General features: G+C 33.4%; 1 protein-coding gene across 1 annotated transcript; it reads right to left on the bottom strand.

The window, feature by feature from the left end:
• Window positions 1-1465: 1465 nt before the first annotated feature.
• LOC127729314 (uncharacterized) lies at window positions 1466-21206 on the bottom strand. Its single transcript, XM_052237052.1, has 7 exons — window positions 20820-21206; window positions 19631-19942; window positions 18447-18761; window positions 16645-16929; window positions 15233-15357; window positions 3467-3603; window positions 1466-2555 (listed from the first exon to the last, which is right to left on the bottom strand). The coding sequence occupies exons 1-7, from the start codon at window positions 21049-21051 to the stop codon at window positions 2171-2173; spliced, it is 1791 nt and encodes a 596-aa protein (XP_052093012.1). The 5' UTR covers window positions 21052-21206; the 3' UTR covers window positions 1466-2170.
• Window positions 21207-22203: the final 997 nt, after the last annotated feature.

Below are 22203 nucleotides of genomic sequence, written 5' to 3'. Positions count from 1 at the left end.
TTCTGTCGCAGAAAGCTCGACATAGGGATAGTGATCGGACAGTTGCGGCGTTAACAAACTTCTTAAAAGCTTAATATTTCAGAAGGTAGAAGACCAGGATCCTTCATACTTTGTATACAGATGCCTTATGTTATGGGGTTTCCGTCTATTATATGTCCATTGTCCTTGGCCTCATTTTCATGGTTCAGCGACTACTTGAAAAAAAAAGTTTAGATTTTTAGTATTCTTAATTTATCTCTTATTATTAGTAATTGGATAACTATGTTTGGTATGTGCGTACCTTGCAAGGTCCTCATGCCTGTCAGATAGTTTTCACTTGACCTTGACCTCATTTCATGGATCAGTGAACAAGGTTAAGTTTTCGTGGTCAAGTCCATACCTCAGATACTATAAGCAATAGGTCTACTATATTTGGTGTATGGAATGATTGTAAGGTATACATGTCGAACTTGCAGGTGTCATCTGACCTTGACCTCATTTTCATGGTTCAGTAGTTAAAGTTTTTGTGTGTTGGTGTGTTTTTTTAATACTGTATGCAATAGGTCAACTATATTTGGTGCATGAAAATATTTTACGATGTACATGTTAGTCTGGCAGGTTTTATTTGACCTTGATCTCGTTTTTACGGTGCGTTGCTCAATGTTTTTTTTTTGTGTTTTGGTCTATTTTTCTTAAACTATGAGCAATAGGTCAACTATATTTGGTGTATGAAATGATTGTAAGGTGTATATGTCTGTCTGTCCGTTATTAACTGACCTTGACCTCATTTTCATGGTTCATTGGTCAATGGTAAGTTTTCCTGGTTAAGTTTGTTTCTTAGATACTATATCTAAAGCATGTAATGATTGTAAGTTGTACATGTTTGTCTGGCAGGTTTCATCTGACCTTGACCTCATTTTCATGGTTCATTGATCAAAGTTTCCAAAAAAGTGTGGGGATGTAATTTTGTCCCTTGATCACCCCGGCTCATATGCCTCAATTTTTGGTGGGGTTCGTGTTGCTCAGTCTTTAGTTTTCTAGGTTGTGTTTTGTGTACTATTGTTTGTCTGTTGGTCTTTTTCTTTTTTAGCCATGGCGTTGTCAGTTTATTTTCGACTTCTGAGTTTGAATGTCCCTTTGTTATCTTTCGCATCTCTATTAAACCAGTCGATAAGAATATACTAAATGAAATATTAATAATTCAATTCCATCAAAATCTTCCAATCTTTTGTTTCTTTTACTAAAATATTCTTATGATTTTCATGAAACCTTCAAAAAATGATAGTAAAGATGTATTTTTATTTCATTTCATGCTATTTCTATAGTAGAAATAAATTGCTTTTTGTTGCATGTGAATACTAGCATTTTTCTTCTTAAGTGACACTAAAAATGCAAAACGTAGAAAACAACAACAGATGGCAAATTAGTGGGTTGGCAAAGATGACAATCCTGGAACCTTATTCATATAGCTATATATGCAATATACACATGTTATAAATGTTTAATAATAAATAGCAAGGGTGATCAATATCAAAGCATTATAATAGAATGAAAAACAAATCATGGTACATGTATACTATTTATGAAACATTATATGAAGTAAATAATAAGATAGATTATGAAAAACATATATGCTTTGTTTTTTAATACATGTGTAACAAGTTACGTACATAAATCTGTCCATACAGCTCGAGAAGGGAGAATATGGTTCACATACATCATAAGAACCCGTAAGAAGGTTTGTTGAGGGATAAAATTTTAAAGAATATATACCAAAAATTAGAGAAATAAGTTAAGCACTGAAACAATATAATACTAAAATACGCTTTCTGATAAAGATTTTAAAATTTGTAATTTATCGAAGTTCAATATGAAAGTATGGTGTTCAATCTTAGTGACTGAAACGCTTTATACAAACGTGATCTAAATAAGAACAAAATTATTATTTTCCATGAAACTACGTGTTTCTGAGTCTAAAATCACGAATTTAAACTCTATTAATTGTAGACAGTTAATATATAAATAAAAGTACATTCACATAGTTGACGCTACCAAATCCAAGTTAGTATCCATAAAGTAAATATCTCTGACTTGGCACCATTTAACATAGATATTTCTATACGCTTTCTCGTTGGCTCGTGTCAACTATAATAGCTGAAAAGTATGTCTTTTTTGTATTAAAGTTCGGTTCTTAATTACAAGTAGGACTTTGATTATAGTCTCTGCAAAATGTTCTTCGACGACTCAACACAAAGCTATATTTAAGTTCTGGGTAAGTTCCTTCTCGGCAAGGATATGTCATTTCCTCTCTTGTTGCACATCTGCTAACAACTTCATATGTTTCATGTTCTATAAAGACCGACATGTCAATGTGTGAATCAACAGATTTTGATGCTGGTAACCTTATGTCTAACATCACTTTATCGTATGACCACGACAGGAACCGGAAGTCACATTCATAAACCTCTCCTGATTTTTCTTGACAGGTCGTAGATGTGATCTGTCCCTGGGGACAATATACAACGTTACCGCTGAGTGTTACAATGACTTTTGTCTCAAAATCAGGTTCATATTTTCTGCAATGAAAAACATAGATACATATACTTAAAAAGCTAAGAGTCAATTTCCCTGTATTTGTTTTCGTAGCAGGGTGATTATCGGACAACTTTTTTTAAACCCATTGCAATTTGAATATAACAGAGAGTAAAAGTAATACATTTTTATAAAAAAAATTATCAGTCTTACATATTTCCTATTATCAAAATGTTATTTCATCGCTACAAATTGCTATACAGAGCTTTCATGTTTTTTTTCTTCAAAATACAGATTTAAGAACTTTTAGAAATTGGCCCTAATATTAAATAAATTCTGGGGAAATTGGCTCATCCTCTTTCACCACTTTAAACGAAGATTACATCATTTGAAAAAGGTATATCCTGTTATGCATCGAAAAATTTCAATATTAAGTAATATTAAGTAAGTAATTATGGAAATGAATTATAGATATGTGAAGGCCTGCGCATGATTGTAATTTATTCCATTAAATGAATCATCACTTCTCAATTTTCTTACATGTTAATAGTACGAAATATTTCATAACTTCAAAAATAATACACTTTTTCTGCAGATCTGATCATGTCCGAACCACTTTTTATCCGTTTTACCTTCCAGGCATCACTTCCGGTTTTAATTACCTTTCTTATTGTTTAAATTGCAGTGTTTTCTATTTGTTGTTTTTTGTGGCCTCGTTTTCGTTTAGTGTATTGCTCTATGGACTTCGAATTTTTGTTTCAACTTAAAAATGCCTTACTTGCAGTCCTTTTCTGGCTTTTTACTAAGATAAACATGAACTTGTATAGAAGATAGACGATGAGCAAAACAGATTAATTTTAACTCGTTCTTTGTAGTTGTAATGCTTTAAGTGATCTACTAGTATGTTTTGTTAATACATCGACGAGTATCTTGAATATATACATATTGTACTTACTGTCCTAACAATACAACGTCAGGGATCCAGATTTCTGATGATGGAAGGCTAACTCTGTTCTGACCTCTATTCCAGGACAGTCTAGGGTCATTCCAACTCATACACTGCATTGACTCAAGTACGAGCTTTCTATTTTCCTGAGAGAAAAAAATGATTTGATAAAGCGTTCTTTCAAATGTATCATTTATGGCATGTTATCATGTATATAGGAATACTCTAAACCGAGTGTTTCAGCTTCTCTGATTTTAATTGCGAGATTAATATTCACAGGTTCACGTTCATTATTTGGGGTTACATTCAATATCTGTATTCTTATTTGAAACCATAACTTTTTACAGCTTGCACATGATATGTGTTTTGCTCCATTGTCGAAGGTCGTACAATGCCCTATTATAGTATTTATTAACATCATCTTCCATTGGTTTCTGATGGATAGTTATGTTGTCTCATTGGCAATCATACCACATCTCCTTATTTTTATATGGATGTTTCTTGTACATAATGTGTGAACAAAGTGATGGACTTTTTTAATTTGAAATTAGTAATTTCAAAAAATAATACTGGTCAAAGTCGTAAAAGTTTTACCACGGTCACATGGTTTTAGCAATTGTTTTCACCGACTATGTCATTGTACGCTGCAACAATAGAGGGAAGGAAAAGACATGTTAAGTAAGTGTTACAGATTTCAGGGTGCCTCTAGTTTATTAAATACTGTGAATCCGCTCAAAATTAGGATCCATGTCTCGTTACATGCTAGACTGTGTCATTTTTATACAATATTATTTCCGATGAATGAATGCCATGCCTCATTTAATAAGTATTAAATCATCTTTACGAGACGGATCTTCCTATTAAATGCATATTTCATTCAAAACCTTTACACAAACACAACGCCACCAAGTGGTATGTTAAAGGGTCACACCTAAATTTTCTATATTAATCATACATGTATAAAATCAATGTTTAATCTACTACGTGGGTATTTAATCATTTAAAAAATGTCAAAGTTTGTTTGAAGTTTTAAAAAGATTGATCGAAATCTTCTCAACAAAATACTATTAGTACCTGTATATATAACGATTTAGATGGTGCCAAAACTAAAAAAAAAATAAAAGAAGAATGTGTCCAAGGACACGAATGTCCCCGCTCAAGCTTGCTTTTCAAACGAAAATGGGACGGACGGAAAGACGGAAGAACGGTCAAGGGTAACACTTAATAAAGGCGACGGGGGCATAAAAATATGTGTTAAGGGTTTCTCAAAAATCCCTTTTTCAGGCGAGGATCCAGGATTTGATGCTAGGGTGTGTGCTCCTGAAAATTAGAAATTACAGGACTTTATTTTGTCCTAAAATTGGCTGTAAATTTACCATTATCGCATTTTTTAGGGGTGCTGTGGGTGTCGGAGTCTGCACCTGGTTTTATTATGCTTCAAATTACCTACTCTTAAGTTGTTATTGCCACTTTGGTAGAGTATCATTTCAATATTTCAGGTTTTCCCCATATGTTCATGGTAAAAAAATTGAGCAAAATGAAAAAATTCCGACCTACCTATAATACCTTCCTTATGTTTCAAAAGGAGCAAAACCTAAACCTACATATTTTTAGTTTGGCCTTATTGTGAAATGGTTGATTGTGGGGTTTTTTTTCTCCCTTGACACAGTTACATGCACTAGTATAATTAGCAGGCCCTCGTTTCACAAAAACAAATTCATGACTTAAATTGATCGCAAGTCATGAACAATTCAGTATACTTACGAGTAGTTTTAGTCGTAAGATTATTGTGTAAAACGCAGGCCAGGTTACTAAACTAATAAAATGCTCAGCAGGGCGCAGCTTGATACGACCGCAGAGGTCGAACCCTGAACAGTTGGGGCAAGTATGGACACAACATTCAAGCTTGATACAGCTTTGCATTTGGATTGTGATTAAATATTTGACACAGCATAGGTTTCTGACACAGAATGAATGTGGTCTAAGAACTTAAAAATTTTAAATTGGACATTCACCTATTATGGTCCAATATCCAAAATCTAAATACATGGTTAGATTCAGCATATCAAAGAACCCCAAGAATTCAATTTTTGATGAAATCAAACAAAGTTTAATTTTGGACCCTTTCGACCTCAATGTGGACAAAGTTGATAACAGGGCCCAAAAATCAAAAATCTAAATACATGGTTAGATTCAGCATATCAAAGAACCCCATATATTCAATTTTTGTTGAAATCAAACAAAGTTTAATTTTGGACCCCGATTTGGACCAACTTGAAAACTGGGCCCATAATCAAAAATCTAAATACATGTATAGATTCAGCATATCAAAGAACCCTAAGAATTCAATTTTTGTTAAAATCAAACTAAGTTTAATTTTGGACCCTTTGGACCTTAATGTAGACCAATTTGAAAACGGAACCAAAAAATAAGAATCTAAATACACGGTTAGATTCGGCATATCAAAGAACCCCAATAATTCAATTTTTGATGAAATCAAACAAAGTTTAATTTTGGACCCTTTGGACCTCAATGTGGACCAATTTAAAAACGGGGCCCAAAATCCAAAAACTAAATACACGGTTAGATTCAGCATATTAAAGAACCCCAAGAATTCAAGAATAAAACCCCATTGAAATTGGTCAAGAAATAAGCAATTTATACGAAGTATCTTCTTTTGCACAATACTGTGCAATTAAATATTTCTTGCTATTGTGCAATACTGTACAATTGACAATTTCTTGCTATTGCGCAATATTGTGCTATTGGATATTTCTTGCTATTGCGCAATACTGTGCAATTGAAGATTTCTTGCTATTGCGCAATACTGTGCAATTGAAGATTTCTTGCTATTGTGCAATACTGTGCAATTGAAAATTTCTTGCTATTGCACAATACTTATAATATAATAATTTACACATCCTGTTTGGTGTGTATCTCCTACCATATCATTATTATTTGCTTTTAAATATAAATCAAGAAATAACCAACTTAAAATGGAAAATTTTAAAAGAAAAAAAAAGGAAAAAAAAAGAAAAAAAAAAAATCCTGCCCCCAAATTTTTTGAACCCCCTTATGATTCATCACACCCAAACTCAATCCCAGCCTTCCCTTTGTAGTATGGTACCTTGCAGTACAATTTCAGAGAGATCCATACACTTGAACACAAGTTATTGTCTGGAAACTAGAAAAATGTGTTTTTTGGCCCCTTTTTGGCCCCAAATTCCTAAATGTTTAGGGCTATTACCCCCAAACTCAAACCCAGCTTTCCCTTTGTGATATGGAACCTTGTAGTACAATTTCAGAAAGATCCATACACTTACACAAGTTATTGTCCTGAAACTAGAAAAATGCTTGTTTTTTGTCCCTTTTTGGCCCCTAATTCCTAAAATATTGAGGCAATTACCCCCATCATAAATCCCAGCCTTCCCATTGTGGTATGGTACCTTGCAGTACAATTTCAGGGAGATCCATACACTTGAACACAAGTTATTGTCTGGAAACTAGAAAAATGTTTATTTTTGGCCCCTTTTTGGCCCCCAATTCCTAAACGTTTCGGCAAGTACCCCCAAACTTAATTCCAGCTTTCCCTTTGTGATATGGAACCTTGTAGTACAATTTCAGAAAGATCCATACACTTACACACAAGTTATTGTCATGAAACTAGAAAAATCCTTGTTTTTTGCCCCATTTTTGGCCCCTAATTCCTAAAATTTTGAGGCAATTACCCCCAAAATCAATCTCAGCATTCCTTTTGTGATATGGAACCTTGTGGTACAATGTCAGAGAGATCCATACACTAACACACAAGTTATGTCTGGAAGTTACGAAAATGCTTATTTTTGGCCCCTTTTTGGCCCCTAATTCCTTAACTGTTAGTACCATAACCCCCAAAATCAATCCCAACCTTCCTTTTGTGGTATTGAACCTTGTGGTAAAATTTAATAGAGATCCATTCACTTAAACTAAAGTTAGAGTGCGAAAACCAATGTGTCTTCGGACGACGCCGGACGACGCCGGACGACGACGACAACGACGACGACGACGACGACGACGACTACGACGACGCCAACGTCATACCAATATACGACCACAAAAATATTTTTGCGGTCGTATAAAAAGGACAACATTACTGTATCTATTATATTTACTGGCGGTAAAGTAAGAATGAGAAACCAATCAAACTTTTTTCTTTCTTAAGGCTGTGTAAATGTTGTCTTCACTTTTATTATTGGTTTTAATACTATGTGACATTCACCTGTTTGATTATTAACTATTTTTTAGGGTGTGTGCTTGTATTTCTTATTTTTCCTATGTATTGAGTACCTGCCTAAAGCCTTTTAAGGGGATGTGAATTAAACTTTTTTTGCGGAGAGATGTTTTTTTACCTACATGGCAAAGATATTAAGGGATATGAGGATTTATAATATGATATGAAAATTTAGTCATGTTAGATATTTTTTAATATTCCATTTTGACTATTCAGTAGAGCCTGTTGTTTCTGTAACCATTCTAAACCACTCTCTATACTATTTCAAGTTTTATTTGAAACGTACACCCATGAGTAAGTATATATATATGAAGAAGTAGCTATATCATTGGCGATCTAAAGTTGCTAACATCTAAGTCATTTGGTCTCTGGTGGATATTTTCATTGGCAATCATACCACAGCTCCTTATTTTCATATAAGATATACATTTTGATCAATTCTAAGTCTCTTTTAGTCGCGTTTCCACAAAAAAAACCAAAGGTTACAAATTTCTCATGCAGGGCTGATCTCATACGGTTTAAGTTCCTCTTAAACTTGACTTTTCAACAAAAAGACCAGGCATAAAAATAAACACTTTAATTACCCATACAATGAGGTAAACTTTCATACACCAAGCTCAAGGATTTGTATAGTGAGATGCATCACGGTAAATCTCGCAAAATCTCATCATACGCAGCTTATTTCAATACAGGCAATGCAAATAGTCCACGAGATTCCAATCCTTCTCACTATACAAATCCTTGCCAAGCTAAATAAATTGTAAAATACTCATCTGAATACATCATATAAAAGTGATAAATCAGTTTATGAGTGAGTAACTGTTTTTTGTTTTCGTGCATTCAGAGAGGAATTATCTTTTATTTCACGATGTGGTATTTCAATAATTTGATAGGATTTTTTATTATGTAATGCAAATAAACTCGAATGTGGTTCGTTTTAAGTGTTTTTCTGAATTGACCTTCACCAGGATCGTTCAAACCCCAAATATTGAAAGCCAATAATGTTTAAATAATATGTTGTTTAAATTTTTCAGAGGAAGAATTCTATTCATTCATTACAATTGCTTTTAAAATCTTAAAGATCTATCTAATAGTTAAATATTTTTGGAATGAAAATAACAAATCCCGACAAGGACTGACAAAGGATAAAAAATCGCCTACAGTAATAGATTTGTCAAGGTGGTTAAATACACAAGAGAATGTCCCAGTTCACAAAGTTCGAGTAAGATAATGTAGACTAGATTTTCGTTTTAGAATGGGAATTCTTTTCCAAAGACGTTTTAATTATTAAATAAAATAGATATACCGCCGCCTACACATTCAAGTGTAATTAACTGGGTAGATATGTAATGGTAATACTCAGATCTGTTAACTACGTAGTACACACTATCAAGTATAACTATAATGAAGGATTACAACTAGGGTCAAGTTAACCGTTAATTATTTCGCGCATCTAGTGTGATTTCAAGTCTCTGATGTTTGATATTTGAGTTTGACATGTTTTTCATCACAAATAACGGTAAAACAAAATAGATTTTGAACTGGGCTTCCTCATTCACTGAAATAAACATTGTGTCACATATATATAACACAAATATCAAATTCTTCTCGACAAAACAAGAGAAGATAGTCACGTCAAGAAAATATTTAATAAGCAAACAAACCTCATTGATAGAGAAGGGACTTTTGACCTATTCTCATGTTAATGATAGCTTTTAAAAGAGGTCACATCCTATGAAAGGAGGTAGATCGAATCCAAGTACAATGTAAGAGAATGAACAATCTAGGAACAATTAAAGAACTGTAAAAGTACGAGATCCTAAAAAAAGAGCATTATTAAAAGGATGTGCTTGCTTCTTCTTTAAAATCCCCATTAAGAGTCGGGTGTTTCTGTAACCATCTTGATTGTATGAGTATTTACAACTATGTTGACTTAAAATGTGGCTTGGTCCATGTGGTATTTTTCATTCTGGTCTTTGATTTACTGATATCTGGAGTTACAGCTAATACCTGTAGTTTACCGCGGGCAACATTTTTTTATTACAAAAAAAACAGTTTTATCTGGATACCATGTTATAACTACAAAAAATATTCTGATTGGCTGCAAATACTTCCGTGTTAGACTGAAGCTGATGAATACAAACTGCCGTAGAGCATATACAAATGGTATGTTTGTAATTATCATGATAAATTCTTCAAATATATTTATGGCAAAACTTATATATTTTACGAAAAGTATGAACTGTTGTGAATGTTAAAAAAAGTTTTTAGAAAGGCTGTCATCTGACAGTAGCTATGTCAACTATACTGAAGAAATAAAAGACGACACTAATCACAAGACTGAATGTACAGAATATAAGATATCATCGCTGTCATATGCAAATTTCGACAATTCGTGTCTCGTCACTTTTGTAATGCTTGATATCAGATCAGTGGCGGATTTAAGATGGTAGAGGGAGTATCCTCTATTTGATCGAGAAAAAAAAACTTTCTTCGCAAAAAAATATTTTTAAGAAGAGCGACAATTGCATCCCCTTTTCCTCGAACCCTCAATTGAGCCACCACTGTAAATGGTTGGAAATTCAATGAGTTAAACGTTTTAGAGCAGATTGCAAACCAATATCAGAAACAACAGTCTAAGGCAGCAACCATTTGAATCGGATTGGGGACAGGAAGTTTTTTTTAAGTTTTGCTTTCGAAAAATGAAAAAAAGAATTGTTTGCACCAAGATTTTAAAAAAGAATGTGCTTGTTAAAAACAAATTTACTTGGAGGACAGTACAAATATCGGACACCCCCCTTCCCGAAAATCAAATGATTGCTCCTTTATACATAAATGCAAGGGAAGCAACAAAGCCTTAAGTTTCTAATGTTAGCTTTGTTTTCTGGTATGATGCTAGTATACTCTTTTGAGTTTTTTGTTGATTAACTATGCTTGGATTGTCTATAACCCGTCACATTAATAAAAAAATATTTGCGACATCGAACTATTTGTGAAATGCTTTCTTTATTTTGTGTCAACATAGTAAGATTATTACACAATTCAATATTTTATAATAAACAGGCCTTTCACAATTTAATCACAGCAATCTATTTGTAGTAATAAAAATAAACTTAAAAATGTATTCCTCAATACTTTTACTTATATATTGACATTAAAATCATACGGGTCAGTCCGACTTATAGAGCATTACGCTAATTGCTGAATAGGACGTTAAAACCCCCTATATGGATCCATACTGGGTCATAGTACATAGTTGGAATGGAAAGTGTAGGCGAGGTTGCCTAACGAGGTTATTGTTTTTTTTTAATGAAAACATAAAAGAATATAGCAGGGTCTGGATGGGGGGTCCTACATTTCTGTATTCTTTAATTTTTAGACCATTTTTCTCTATTCTTTGTATTTTTTGACCATTATTTTCTATTCTTTATATTTTAGCACCTCATTATTCTCTATTCTTTATTTTTTGGTTCATTTTTCTATATTCTTTATATATTTTTGCCCATTATTCTCTTTTCTGTAAACCCCATCCACACCCTCATGTACTGTTCAATATAATACTTCCATGATCCAATTGACTGTATATACATTTATATATCCCAACAACGTTAGATCCTCAAAAACTGCGCTAGCATTAGCAAATTTTGTTATCCCCTCAGCGGGATTCGAACCCCTGATTTTGTGACATCGTGACAACACCGCTTGTGTCCAGCGCCTATAGACCACTCGACCAACTAGGCTATATAAAATACAGCTTTCGTTAGTCGAGTAACGGCTTTATCTAGAGCTGTAACACAGTAAATGATGTATAGTGGTAAGTAGACGGTGTACCTTTCAGATCAGCTATGTATATATATGTTCTGTCTGTCGTTAAGAATGATATCCCGATACTACAAAATAATTACTATATCCGTTTTAAACAATAATTCTGCTTTCTTTTCAAAATTATAAATGACTTAAATTCAATTAAATAAAGACTTCTGATTTGTGAGTTTCTATACTTTTATGATACATGTATCATTTATATGTATTTAAATGTCAAAATATAAACACAATAAACCCCTAAATATCGACGTCAATGATTATAAGAATAAGAAGATGTGGTATAATTGCAAACGAGACACCTCTCCACCAGAGATCAAATAACATAGAAGTTAACAACTATAGATCACCGTTCGGACTAAAAAATGAGCAAAACCAAAACCGCATAGAAGATATAAATCGCCCCGAAATGACAAATGTAAAAAATAATTTAAAAGCTAATAATATCCATATTGTGACATTGTAGGTGTTGTCTCGATATCCCGGCGAGGGAGGAACAAAAATTTGCTTCCGCAAATTTGCAGATTTTACATTGTTGTGCTGATATTTAGAGTAATTATAGATATTTATATATATATGTCTGCCTATGTGTAGTGACAACTGTAAATTATACCTTGTCCATCGGATTTCTTATGATTAAGAAATACCAGGCGTTAGAATATTTATAAAGTGCCTAGAAAATCAACCTAACAATGTTATGCGCAATGCTAGGCGGTGTTGTCGTAGAAGTATGAAGTGAAAAGTACAGGTTCCAGCCCCGGTCAGGGAGGAAGTAAAGAATCAGATCTACTCTAACATTGTTAGGTTGATTTTCCAGGCACTTTATATTTAAATATATATATATATATATATAGTTAATATTTATACTTATACTTTATAGTTAATATGTTCAACAAGCTATGTATATCATGAACAGTTGACATTAGATGAAGCAAAGTTGACCTTGGATGAAGCAAAGATGTCCTTAGATGAAGCAAAGATGTCCTTAGATGAAGCAAAGTTGACCGTAGATAAATTTGGCTATTCCTTTTAGGTCTCTTTTTGTCATTTAGCTTCTCGCGCATTTAGATATTGACACATCCTTTGATTTAACATTTTGGGGTCTGGGCGTTTCTGAGAAAGCTATTTACAGAAAAGCACGTCGGACGCCCCAAAGAGGTAGGGCCATTGTCCCCATAATTTATTTCACACTACGCAGTCTAACCCAAGGAGATGTGGTTTGATTGCCAATGATACAGCTATCTAACAGAGTCCAAATGACGTAGATTAAAGCAGTTATAGTTCACCCTACGGCCTTCAGCAATGAGCAAAACCCATACCGTTTAGTCAGCTATATAAAACTCCGATGAGACTAAATGTGAAGCAATTCAAATAAAAAAACCGACGGCCTGATTTATGACAAAACTTAAAAACGATTACAGATATAACAGACAGCAACCTATGCCCAACAGTCACTGAATCATAGGTTCCTAAATTAGGACAGCCACATACAGAACGTTGACGGGTTATACATGTTAGTGAGCGATTAATCCTCCATCTTACCTTGGAGAATGGTGTAACAGCACAACATAAGAGTAAGGGCATTTTCAAAATTTCTTTTTTCAATCTTTACTTAAGTTTATAGTATCACAGCCCAATGTGTGAACATTACTTAGGGTTCCAACAATATTATGACTTATTTATAAATAAATCACCAAATAAGTAATTGAACGTTTGAAGATAGTCCAAAACCGCAATTTTGACAGATTTTGGCAAATTTTGAGAATTTATCCCAAAAATTTAAAAGAAGAACATAGTTATTCAGTTGAAAGCTATGCATAGTCTTTTTAGTACAAACTTGTTTAGCGACGTCTTTAGATGCAAAATTTGACAAAAACATATAAAATTTTGAATTTTGTACCATTATGCCTTCAAGAGCAACAAGTACCGCTGAATATAGCATTTTGATTTTATGTGAATTTAAAAAAAAAAAATCTGTAAATTATATACATTTTACTATTCTTTTCCAGAAGGATTTGACAGCTTTAAGATGTTGACCCTGTCAGTGAAATAAATGATGGGGAAATTTGCCATATACCTCTTTATAAAGAGTTATTTCTGATAGTGTTTTATTATTTGTTTTCATTATCTTTATTTAATTAGTCTCTTAGCACAAATCTAACTGAAAAGTTAAATGTTAATAAATATCGAAATGAATTTAATATGAACTTGTTTTGCGAAATAGAAAATAAGTTGAAAATATTCTCTTGTCCAGTCCAGTACGTGGACAAATGTCACGTTGAAACTAAATAAGTATTACTCAATACTGTTACTTCAGAAATGTACTGGCCTGAATACACAATCATTTCAGTCAAGTCATTTAATCAATGTAACCAAGGTAATATTTCCATTTTAATTAAGTTTTATTGTCCTTACTCATTTTAAAGATACTTGTTTACTTATGAAAGAAAACCGGCAGATAAATATTTTCTTTCCGATGATATCAAAACAATGTTTACGTTAAGACAGATAACTACCCTTCCAAGATTAACCCTGTACCAGCTGGGTCGTTTAAGCGCCAAATAAAACAGTTTTGGAATCTTTAAACAGTGGCAGCCGTTGAAGAACCTAAAACGCCCGCTAATTAAATTATTCTTAAATACACTGGATAATCTGTGGGTATATGTGTTAAAATGAATATCCTTCCAAAATTACCACTGGGTCAGCCAGGCTTCGCACCTGGAAACCTGATAAAGTATTCACCGCTCTACCAACTAAGCTAAAGGAGTATTCAATAGCGCTGTTAATGAATGGAGATTATATATTTACTACATTTCCAATGTCAAGCGCCGTAAGCAAATTCTAGTACACGTAATACGGATGAAGCACCTTTTACTATTCATTAAACGTTCCATTCAATCCGTAAATAATTATTTTTAAAAACCGTTTATTCTGGTTAAGTGGACTTTCCACAAATTTACCCCGACCTTATGTCACTTTCAATGAAAACAATTATCACCATGACTGAATGTAACAGTTTTATTAACTATTTATAGTCACAATAAGATCCAACTATTTCACCCATTCTTGACCTATAGAATAATACAGAGTAGTTATTAGCCCTGCGTCGTGCCTAGGGCCAATTACTAGCTAGTGCATAAGGGTAAGTCCGTATAAAAATAAGAAAATGTGGTATGATTGCCAATGAGACAACTCGCCTCCAGAAACCAAATGACATAGAAGTTAACAACTATAGGTCACCGTACGGCCTTCAACAATGAGCAAAACCCATACCGCTTATGCATAGTAAGCTATAATAGGCTCCAAAAGTCTATAAATAAACAAGCTAGGTAGGAACAAAGAGATGTTTTTTTTCCTAAAGCAGTTTACATTAACATACTGTACGTGCTTTTCGTGTGTTTTAGTGATCATGCAAATACCTTTTACGGAATCGGATACTGTGTTAAGCAGACAAGCGATTCATACAAACTGGTTATACAAGTTGTGGTAATGGTTCATTTACAGAAGGGTAAATTGTGCTCATTACCAAATGAATACTAACAAACTGTACGATTTCTATCAGAATCTCACAATGTTGATGTATCTATAGAAAATCTTCACAATAACGTAATACTTTTGCGCCATTTTGTATGTAACACACACACACACATACACACAAAGTCGTATTAAAGACTAATACTTACAAAATGTATAACTTCTCTCGGAATAAGGAAATGCGTAACATTAACAGCTGGATCTGTCGGACGTACAAGTTTGTTGTACCCATCGAGAATCTTTGTTATGATGTAATGTTCTGTAGCAGGTTTTTCTGAGAAGAAAAGATCATTTGATAATCAGTTTCATTTACACTAGACATCATATAGTTTTTCGAGGTTTTTAATATATATCCAGTGGTGTAATTTTACGTTGTTTGTTGCTCTAACGCATGAGGGGTGACACGCATTTGTAATATGGTAGATAGGGGTAAAAAGTGGGATGTTGTATATTGGAGGTAAAAAGTCGGGATGTGGTATATAGGGGGTAAACAAGTGGGTGCTGGGTGTAAAGAAAGGAAAAAAGTGGGAAGTGGGAACAAAAACGACAAAATTGCTGGATTTAGGAATTGAACACTCCCGTGTCAACCCCTCACGCCTGGAACTGTATTATTCATACCAATTTGAACATCATTTACTTATATGAATTTTAGATTTTGCGCCTTATTAAACCCCTGATATACAGTGATCTAATATCTTATTTAAAAAGAGTATATTTTCAACATATCATTTCACACTGAAGTGTAAACAATCACTTTGTCGTAATTTCCACACCCCTGAAGTTAAGATATTTGCGTGAGATATTATTCATTAAATGATATAATCTCCATCAAAAGAGTTGTGTTTCAGTTAAGGCCAAAGTTGAAGTTTGTGTTGTTTTGACGATAGGTTTTTGATGGTTTGGAGATAATAAAAAAAAACGAACAAAAAAATATTTAAAAAATCTTTTGAAAATCAAGAAATTAAGATTTTTAAATAAGCAATTGAATTTCAGTAATTTTAGTATACACTATTTTGTTCCAAAGAAAAACATTCTTTACTGATGTCAGATACTTTTTTGGGCAAACTGATTTTGGTGTTTAAAATGACATTAAACTGTATGTCACTTTTAGACTATAGGTTTGTTTTTTGTTGTTGTGTTTTCTTCTTCGTTGAGTGGTAAGTTTTGAGACTTTGATTTGACGTTAAACAAATAAAATAAAATAGAGTGCCCTGGCCCAAACTGAAGTCTAACTTACAAACTGGGGATAGTGATATAGTATTGGTGTCAACTGTAGAGAATTCATTGGTTGCTGTAACTTACCAACTGGGGACAGTGATATAGTATTGGTGTCAACTGTAGAGAATTCATTGGTTGCTGTAAATTACCAACTGGGGACAGTGATATAGTATTGTTGTCAACTGTAGAGAATTCATTGGTTGCTGTAACTTATCAACTGGGGATAGTGATATAGTATTGGTGTCAACTGTAGAGAATTCATTGGTTGCTGTAACTTACCAAATGGGACAGTGATATAGTATTGGTGTCAAATGTAGAGAAGTCGTTGGTTGTTGTAACTTACCAACTGGGGACAGTGATATAGTATTGGTGTCCACTGTAGAGAATTCATTGGTTGCTTCACAGACATAACTTCCTCCGTCCTCCATCTCGATCTCAGATATCGTTAAAGCTGGATTATCTGTATTACCACCCGATAATCTAGGATCAACAGACAAAAAAATCCGCTCACTGTTTCTGTACCATTTTATTTCTGTTGGAACTCCGGACGTTATTACACAATCTAAAATTATTGCGTCTTCAGTGAAAGGGTCGTAAAATGTTTTAGGTGCTATAATCGCCAGCGGATCTGTCAAAAGAAAAGGAAAGTAAAATATCCATTGGTAAGATAATAACAACACATTTATGTAGCTTGAAATGAAATTTTTCGGTCAAGCAATTCACAGTTTTAAGGCAAATCTGTATCATGTCATGTTTTCAACTTTTTTATTGATACTTTCATCTATTTTCGCTGTGGTGAGGTATCATTTTAAGTAAAAAAAAAAAATAATGTCAGTTGTATCAAACTCTTTCCATTTTGCACCATTTTCGATTGCATGCTATAAGTGACACCACAGGCGGCACTTGTTTCTATCAATGGGTCGACTATCCATTATGGATAGTCGAAGTTCCCATGGATAGAAACAAGTGCCTGTGAATGACACCTTTGATTGTCATAGATAAAGAAGCCATTTGTTGATTGGGGAAGTCCAATAAGAGCTGGTGATATCCTTACATTTGATAGTGAGTGATAAGCTATATATGTTTGTGGGTGAGCGATGTCTAATTTAACTGGCGGTTAGTTGTAGACTTAACTTAAATAGTGAGTTATAACTATCTGTTTGTGGGTTAGAGATATCTAATTTAACTGGCAGTTAATTGTAGACTTAACTTAAATAGTGAGTTATAACTATCTGTTTGTGGGTTAGAGATATCTAATTTAACTGGCAGTTAATTGTAGACTTAACTTAAATAGTGAGTTATAACTATCTGTTTGTGGGTTAGAGATATCTAATTTAACTGGCAGTTAATTGTAGACTTAACTTAAATAGTGAGTTATAACTATCTGTTTGTGGGTGAGAGATATCTAATTTAACTGGCAGTTAATTGTAGACTTAACTTAAATAGTGAGTTATAACTATCTGTTTGTGGGTTAGAGATATCTAATTTAGCTGGCAGTTAATTGTAGACTTAACTTAAATTGTGAGTTATAACTATCTGTTTGTGGGTTTTCGTCGCTTAATGTTTCTGTCTGTTTGTCTTACCTATGATACTCACAGACAAACTAGCTATTTGTGATTTCGCCATGCTTACTATCCTTACCTTTAATAATGAGTGATAAACTAGCTATTTGTGATTTCGCCATGCTTACTATCCTTACCTTTAATAGTGAGTGATAAACTAGCTATGTGTGATTTCGCCATGCTTACCTTTAATAGTGAGTGATAAACTAGCTATGTGTGATTTCGCCATGCTTACTATCATTACCTTTAATAGTGAGTGATAAACTAACTATGTGTGATTTCGCCATGCTTATTATCATTACCTTTAATAGTGAGTGATAAACTAGCTATGTGTGATTTCGCCATGCTTATTATCATTACCTTTAATAGTGAGTGATAAACTAGCTATGTGTGATTTCGCCATGCTTATTATCATTACCTTTAATAGTGAGTGATAAACTAGCTATGTGTGATTTCGCCATGCTTATTGTCATTACCTTTAATAGTGAGTGATAAACTAACTATGTGTGATTTCGCCATGCTTACTATCATTACCTTTAATAGTGAGTGATAAACTAGCTATGTGTGATTTCGCCATGCTTACCTTTAATAGTGAGTGATAAACTAGCTGTTTGTGGGTTGTTGCTGCCCAATGTTTCTGGATGGAATACATCACAATAAAGCACTTCCCCGTTACTACTGGTAGTAGGAGTCCACAACAGGGTACCAGTCAATGCATATGTCTTACTGTTATCATCATAAACTGAGTTAACTGTAACTTCATTACTGAACACAGAATTACCGATCCTGATATTCATTGATTGCTCTGGAAAAGCGCCATGTGACGTACAAGTCCATGATCTTGGTACTCCCGACGTTATTTTAGTTGGACCTGTGAGAGTTGGCTTCGTGGGTGTCGCTAAAAGTACAAATTGGCATGGTCTAAGAATGAAAATTTTCAAAGACATTTGTTCTGTATAAACTTCTGCAGTTAACTTCTGCAGTTATATTTATAATTATCATAAGTTTATACATTCAACGGTAAATATTATTACTTATAAGTTTCGCTTTCCAAACTTTTGGTCAGGTTATTCCTGATGCATGTCCCGGTCGATGGCTATCTCGAGATGGCTATAATATAGTTTAATATTTTGTTAACATTTTCTAATAAAGAGTTACAAAGAGATAGTCTCGTTCTGTGTAACCTATTCACCAACGTTAACAATTGCTGACACCACCGACGCAATAAACAACACTCACAATTCTTACTTGCAGGCGAGTCAACCTTTCTTGATTTAGACATTAAAAGATACGTTGATATAAGGAGATACTTACCATGTTGACCCACCCGTCTCGCTCCTTTTGGCTTTTATGCGATTCCCTAAGTTTTGGCTTGTTATCTTGATATGTCTCTACTTAAATCAATTTACGAGATTTGAACATCGTAAACTACTGTCGCCGTTAATTTACCTCCAAATGAGATTATTTGAAAAGATGGCCAGCGCATACAAACATTTATTTGCTAATGTGCCTTCAAGCTAAATACGTTTGTAATTTGCTATTCTTCCTTTAAATGCCGGTACACAAGCTATGGTATCGACTAAACGTTTGCAACTTGTGGCATCGACTACATGTTCACAAGCTGTGGCATCGATTTAAAGTTTAGAAGCTGTGGTATTGATTTAAAGCTTAGAAGCTGTGGCATCGACACAGCTGAAATCTATAGATTTGAAAAATTGCTTTAGAACGTTATATAATTTGTTATAAATGAAAATATGTATATCTTACACTTTACTGTTAATGTTAAGCTGACTGTCTGTGGACTTTGACCTAATGTGTCAGGATGGAAAACATCACATGACAGGGTTTCTCCGTTATGTTTAGATTCTGGACTCCATACAAGTGTACCAGTGACTCTGTTTAGTTTGGAATTTTCATTATATTCGGAGCTGACCGTAACTTGGCTATTCAGAATTGTTGTGCCAATCCTCATACTCATGGTTTGTTTAGGATTTCCACCTAGGGACAGACATGTCCAGGTATTTGAAGTACCAGAAAGCATCGTCGTAGGACCAGTCAATATAGGTGTCTCTGGTGTCGCTGTAATAATAACAAGAATTATCCATTACTTTTCCATAACACCGACTCAGCAGTAAAGTCGAAATATATAGTAAGTATAAGATGTACTCCCATTTTAAACATGAAATTCAAAATATATAGCAAGTAGAAGATGTATTCCCATTTAAACATGAAAGTCAAAATATATAGCAAGTAGAAGATGTATTTCAATATCAAACATGAAATAAATAGCAAGTAGAAGATGTATTCCAATATCAAACATGAAAGTCAAAATATATAGCAAGTAGAAGATGTATTTCAATATCAAACATGAAAGTCAAAATAAATAGCAAGTAGAAGATGTATTCCCATATCAAACATGAAAGTCAAAATATATAGCAAGTAGAAGATGTATTTCAATATCAAACATGAAAGTCAAAATAAATAGCAAGTAGAAGATGTATTCCCATATCAAACATGAAAGTTAAAATCATGAGAATCGGACAACCAAAGAAATAAATATTCGATCAAAGACCTTCTCATGGATGTAGATTCAAAGCGTTTTGTTAGACAAATCTGGTAATTTCTTCGAATTCTTTGAATAAAAAACTATTTCTACACGACGGAATTTTAGGGAATGAAAAATATAACTGCCAGTTATTATTAAAGGTAAAACTTTCTTGAAAATTAAAAAAGAGCCTGATTAAATGAACACTCTATTATTGTTTATAACAGATGTTTTTATACGTCAATGAGACAACTACCCAACTACACAAAAAAGGCAACATTTAAAGTTCAATCTAGAGCCTTCATCAATAGTCATGTGTCTATACATTATGTCAAGAGACTGGAAATTTAACCAAAATTACCCAATTAATACAAATTTACTAAATGACAAAACAAAACATTAAATGCTTACTTTTAACTGTTAAAGGTAAGCTGGCGGTTTGCGGGTTGTTCCCTAATGTTTCATGCGTCACATCACAGTAAACTATCTGTCCGTTATTGCTGGTTATTGGACTCCATACAAGAGTACCTGTGACTTTATATGTCTTTGAATTTTCATCATACTCCGAGCTGGTTGTCAACTCGTTAGGCAATATAGTGTTTCCTATTCTCATAGACATCTTTTGTTCTGGGTTGCCTCCCATGGATATACATATCCACGTTTCTTGGATACCAGATGTTACCGTTGTTGGTCCTGTTAATATTGGTGGCTGTGGAATTGCTGTAAATTCAGAATATTATACAATAATGTGATTGTGTAACGGTGTATTTGTTATCATGGTAAGTGTACAAAATCATTGTCACGTCAGTCATGTTTTAAAAAAAATGGGAAATTGAAAAAGGCCTAGAGCGTTAATGATTCAGCGATACACGTTTTTTTTTTCAAAGCACAATTATAAAAATCACAAATATAGTTTAAAATTGGTCGTATTTAAAAGTACGGCCATATTTCGATATTTAATTCTAACAAATACGTAAGACGTTCTATTAATTAAAGTGCACAATTTCACAGACTGTAAAGTACGTATGCACTATTTGAGCACACGTTTAATGAAGATCCGCCTTCAACTGACAGAATTGTATCTAACGTTGAATCTTTAGAAAGGACTAGTCTAACGCCTATTTTTCAGACCTATTAAAACCAAAATGCATGATTAAATACGCAATTATATAATTTGAAAGAAGTTTTATGTTTGATAATGCCCGGAGTTAAATGGATTTAAATCATATAAATGACTATTTTGACAGGTGTTCATTGGTATAAATTCATATGCATTCTTTTTCATTTTTTGTGGGACACATGTGAAAGTAAATTCTATATGTCTTACAATTGTTCCTAAAAAAAATTCCTTTTTGTGACAAAAGTTTTGCTGCATGTAAAAATGATAATTATACTTGTAAAAAAAACTTATTATACTGTTAAATACTTGACAAAACTTTTCTATAACCAAAACCAACATCTGATAGCATTAACGGGAAATCATCCATACAAAACTTTCAGTTGAAATGATGGTCAACTTTACAAAATTTTCAATAAGTTGGCCTCTGGTCGATAGTGAGATTTCTCATTGACAATCATACAAAATCTCCTTATTTTCATACTGATCGTAGAGTTGGGAATATATGAACTGAAATGCTTTGTTTATTAGAAAAGAGCCAATGAAAGTCAAGGGTGTCGAGATGCTTTCTAGCATGGCGACATTCATTCAATATTTGTTGTAATTATCGTTTACAAGTAAGGTTATTGCCTCATAAAATGAAATTCATCCCATTATTTGCAGTAAAATGTCTCTGCT

Source organism: Mytilus californianus, unplaced genomic scaffold, assembly GCF_021869535.1.
Source record: "Mytilus californianus isolate M0D057914Y unplaced genomic scaffold, xbMytCali1.0.p SCAF_2, whole genome shotgun sequence".
NCBI lineage: Eukaryota > Metazoa > Mollusca > Bivalvia > Mytilida > Mytilidae > Mytilus > Mytilus californianus.
The sequence above is the reverse complement of the archived record's forward strand: the minus strand, read 5'-3'. Positions and strand labels throughout refer to the sequence as shown.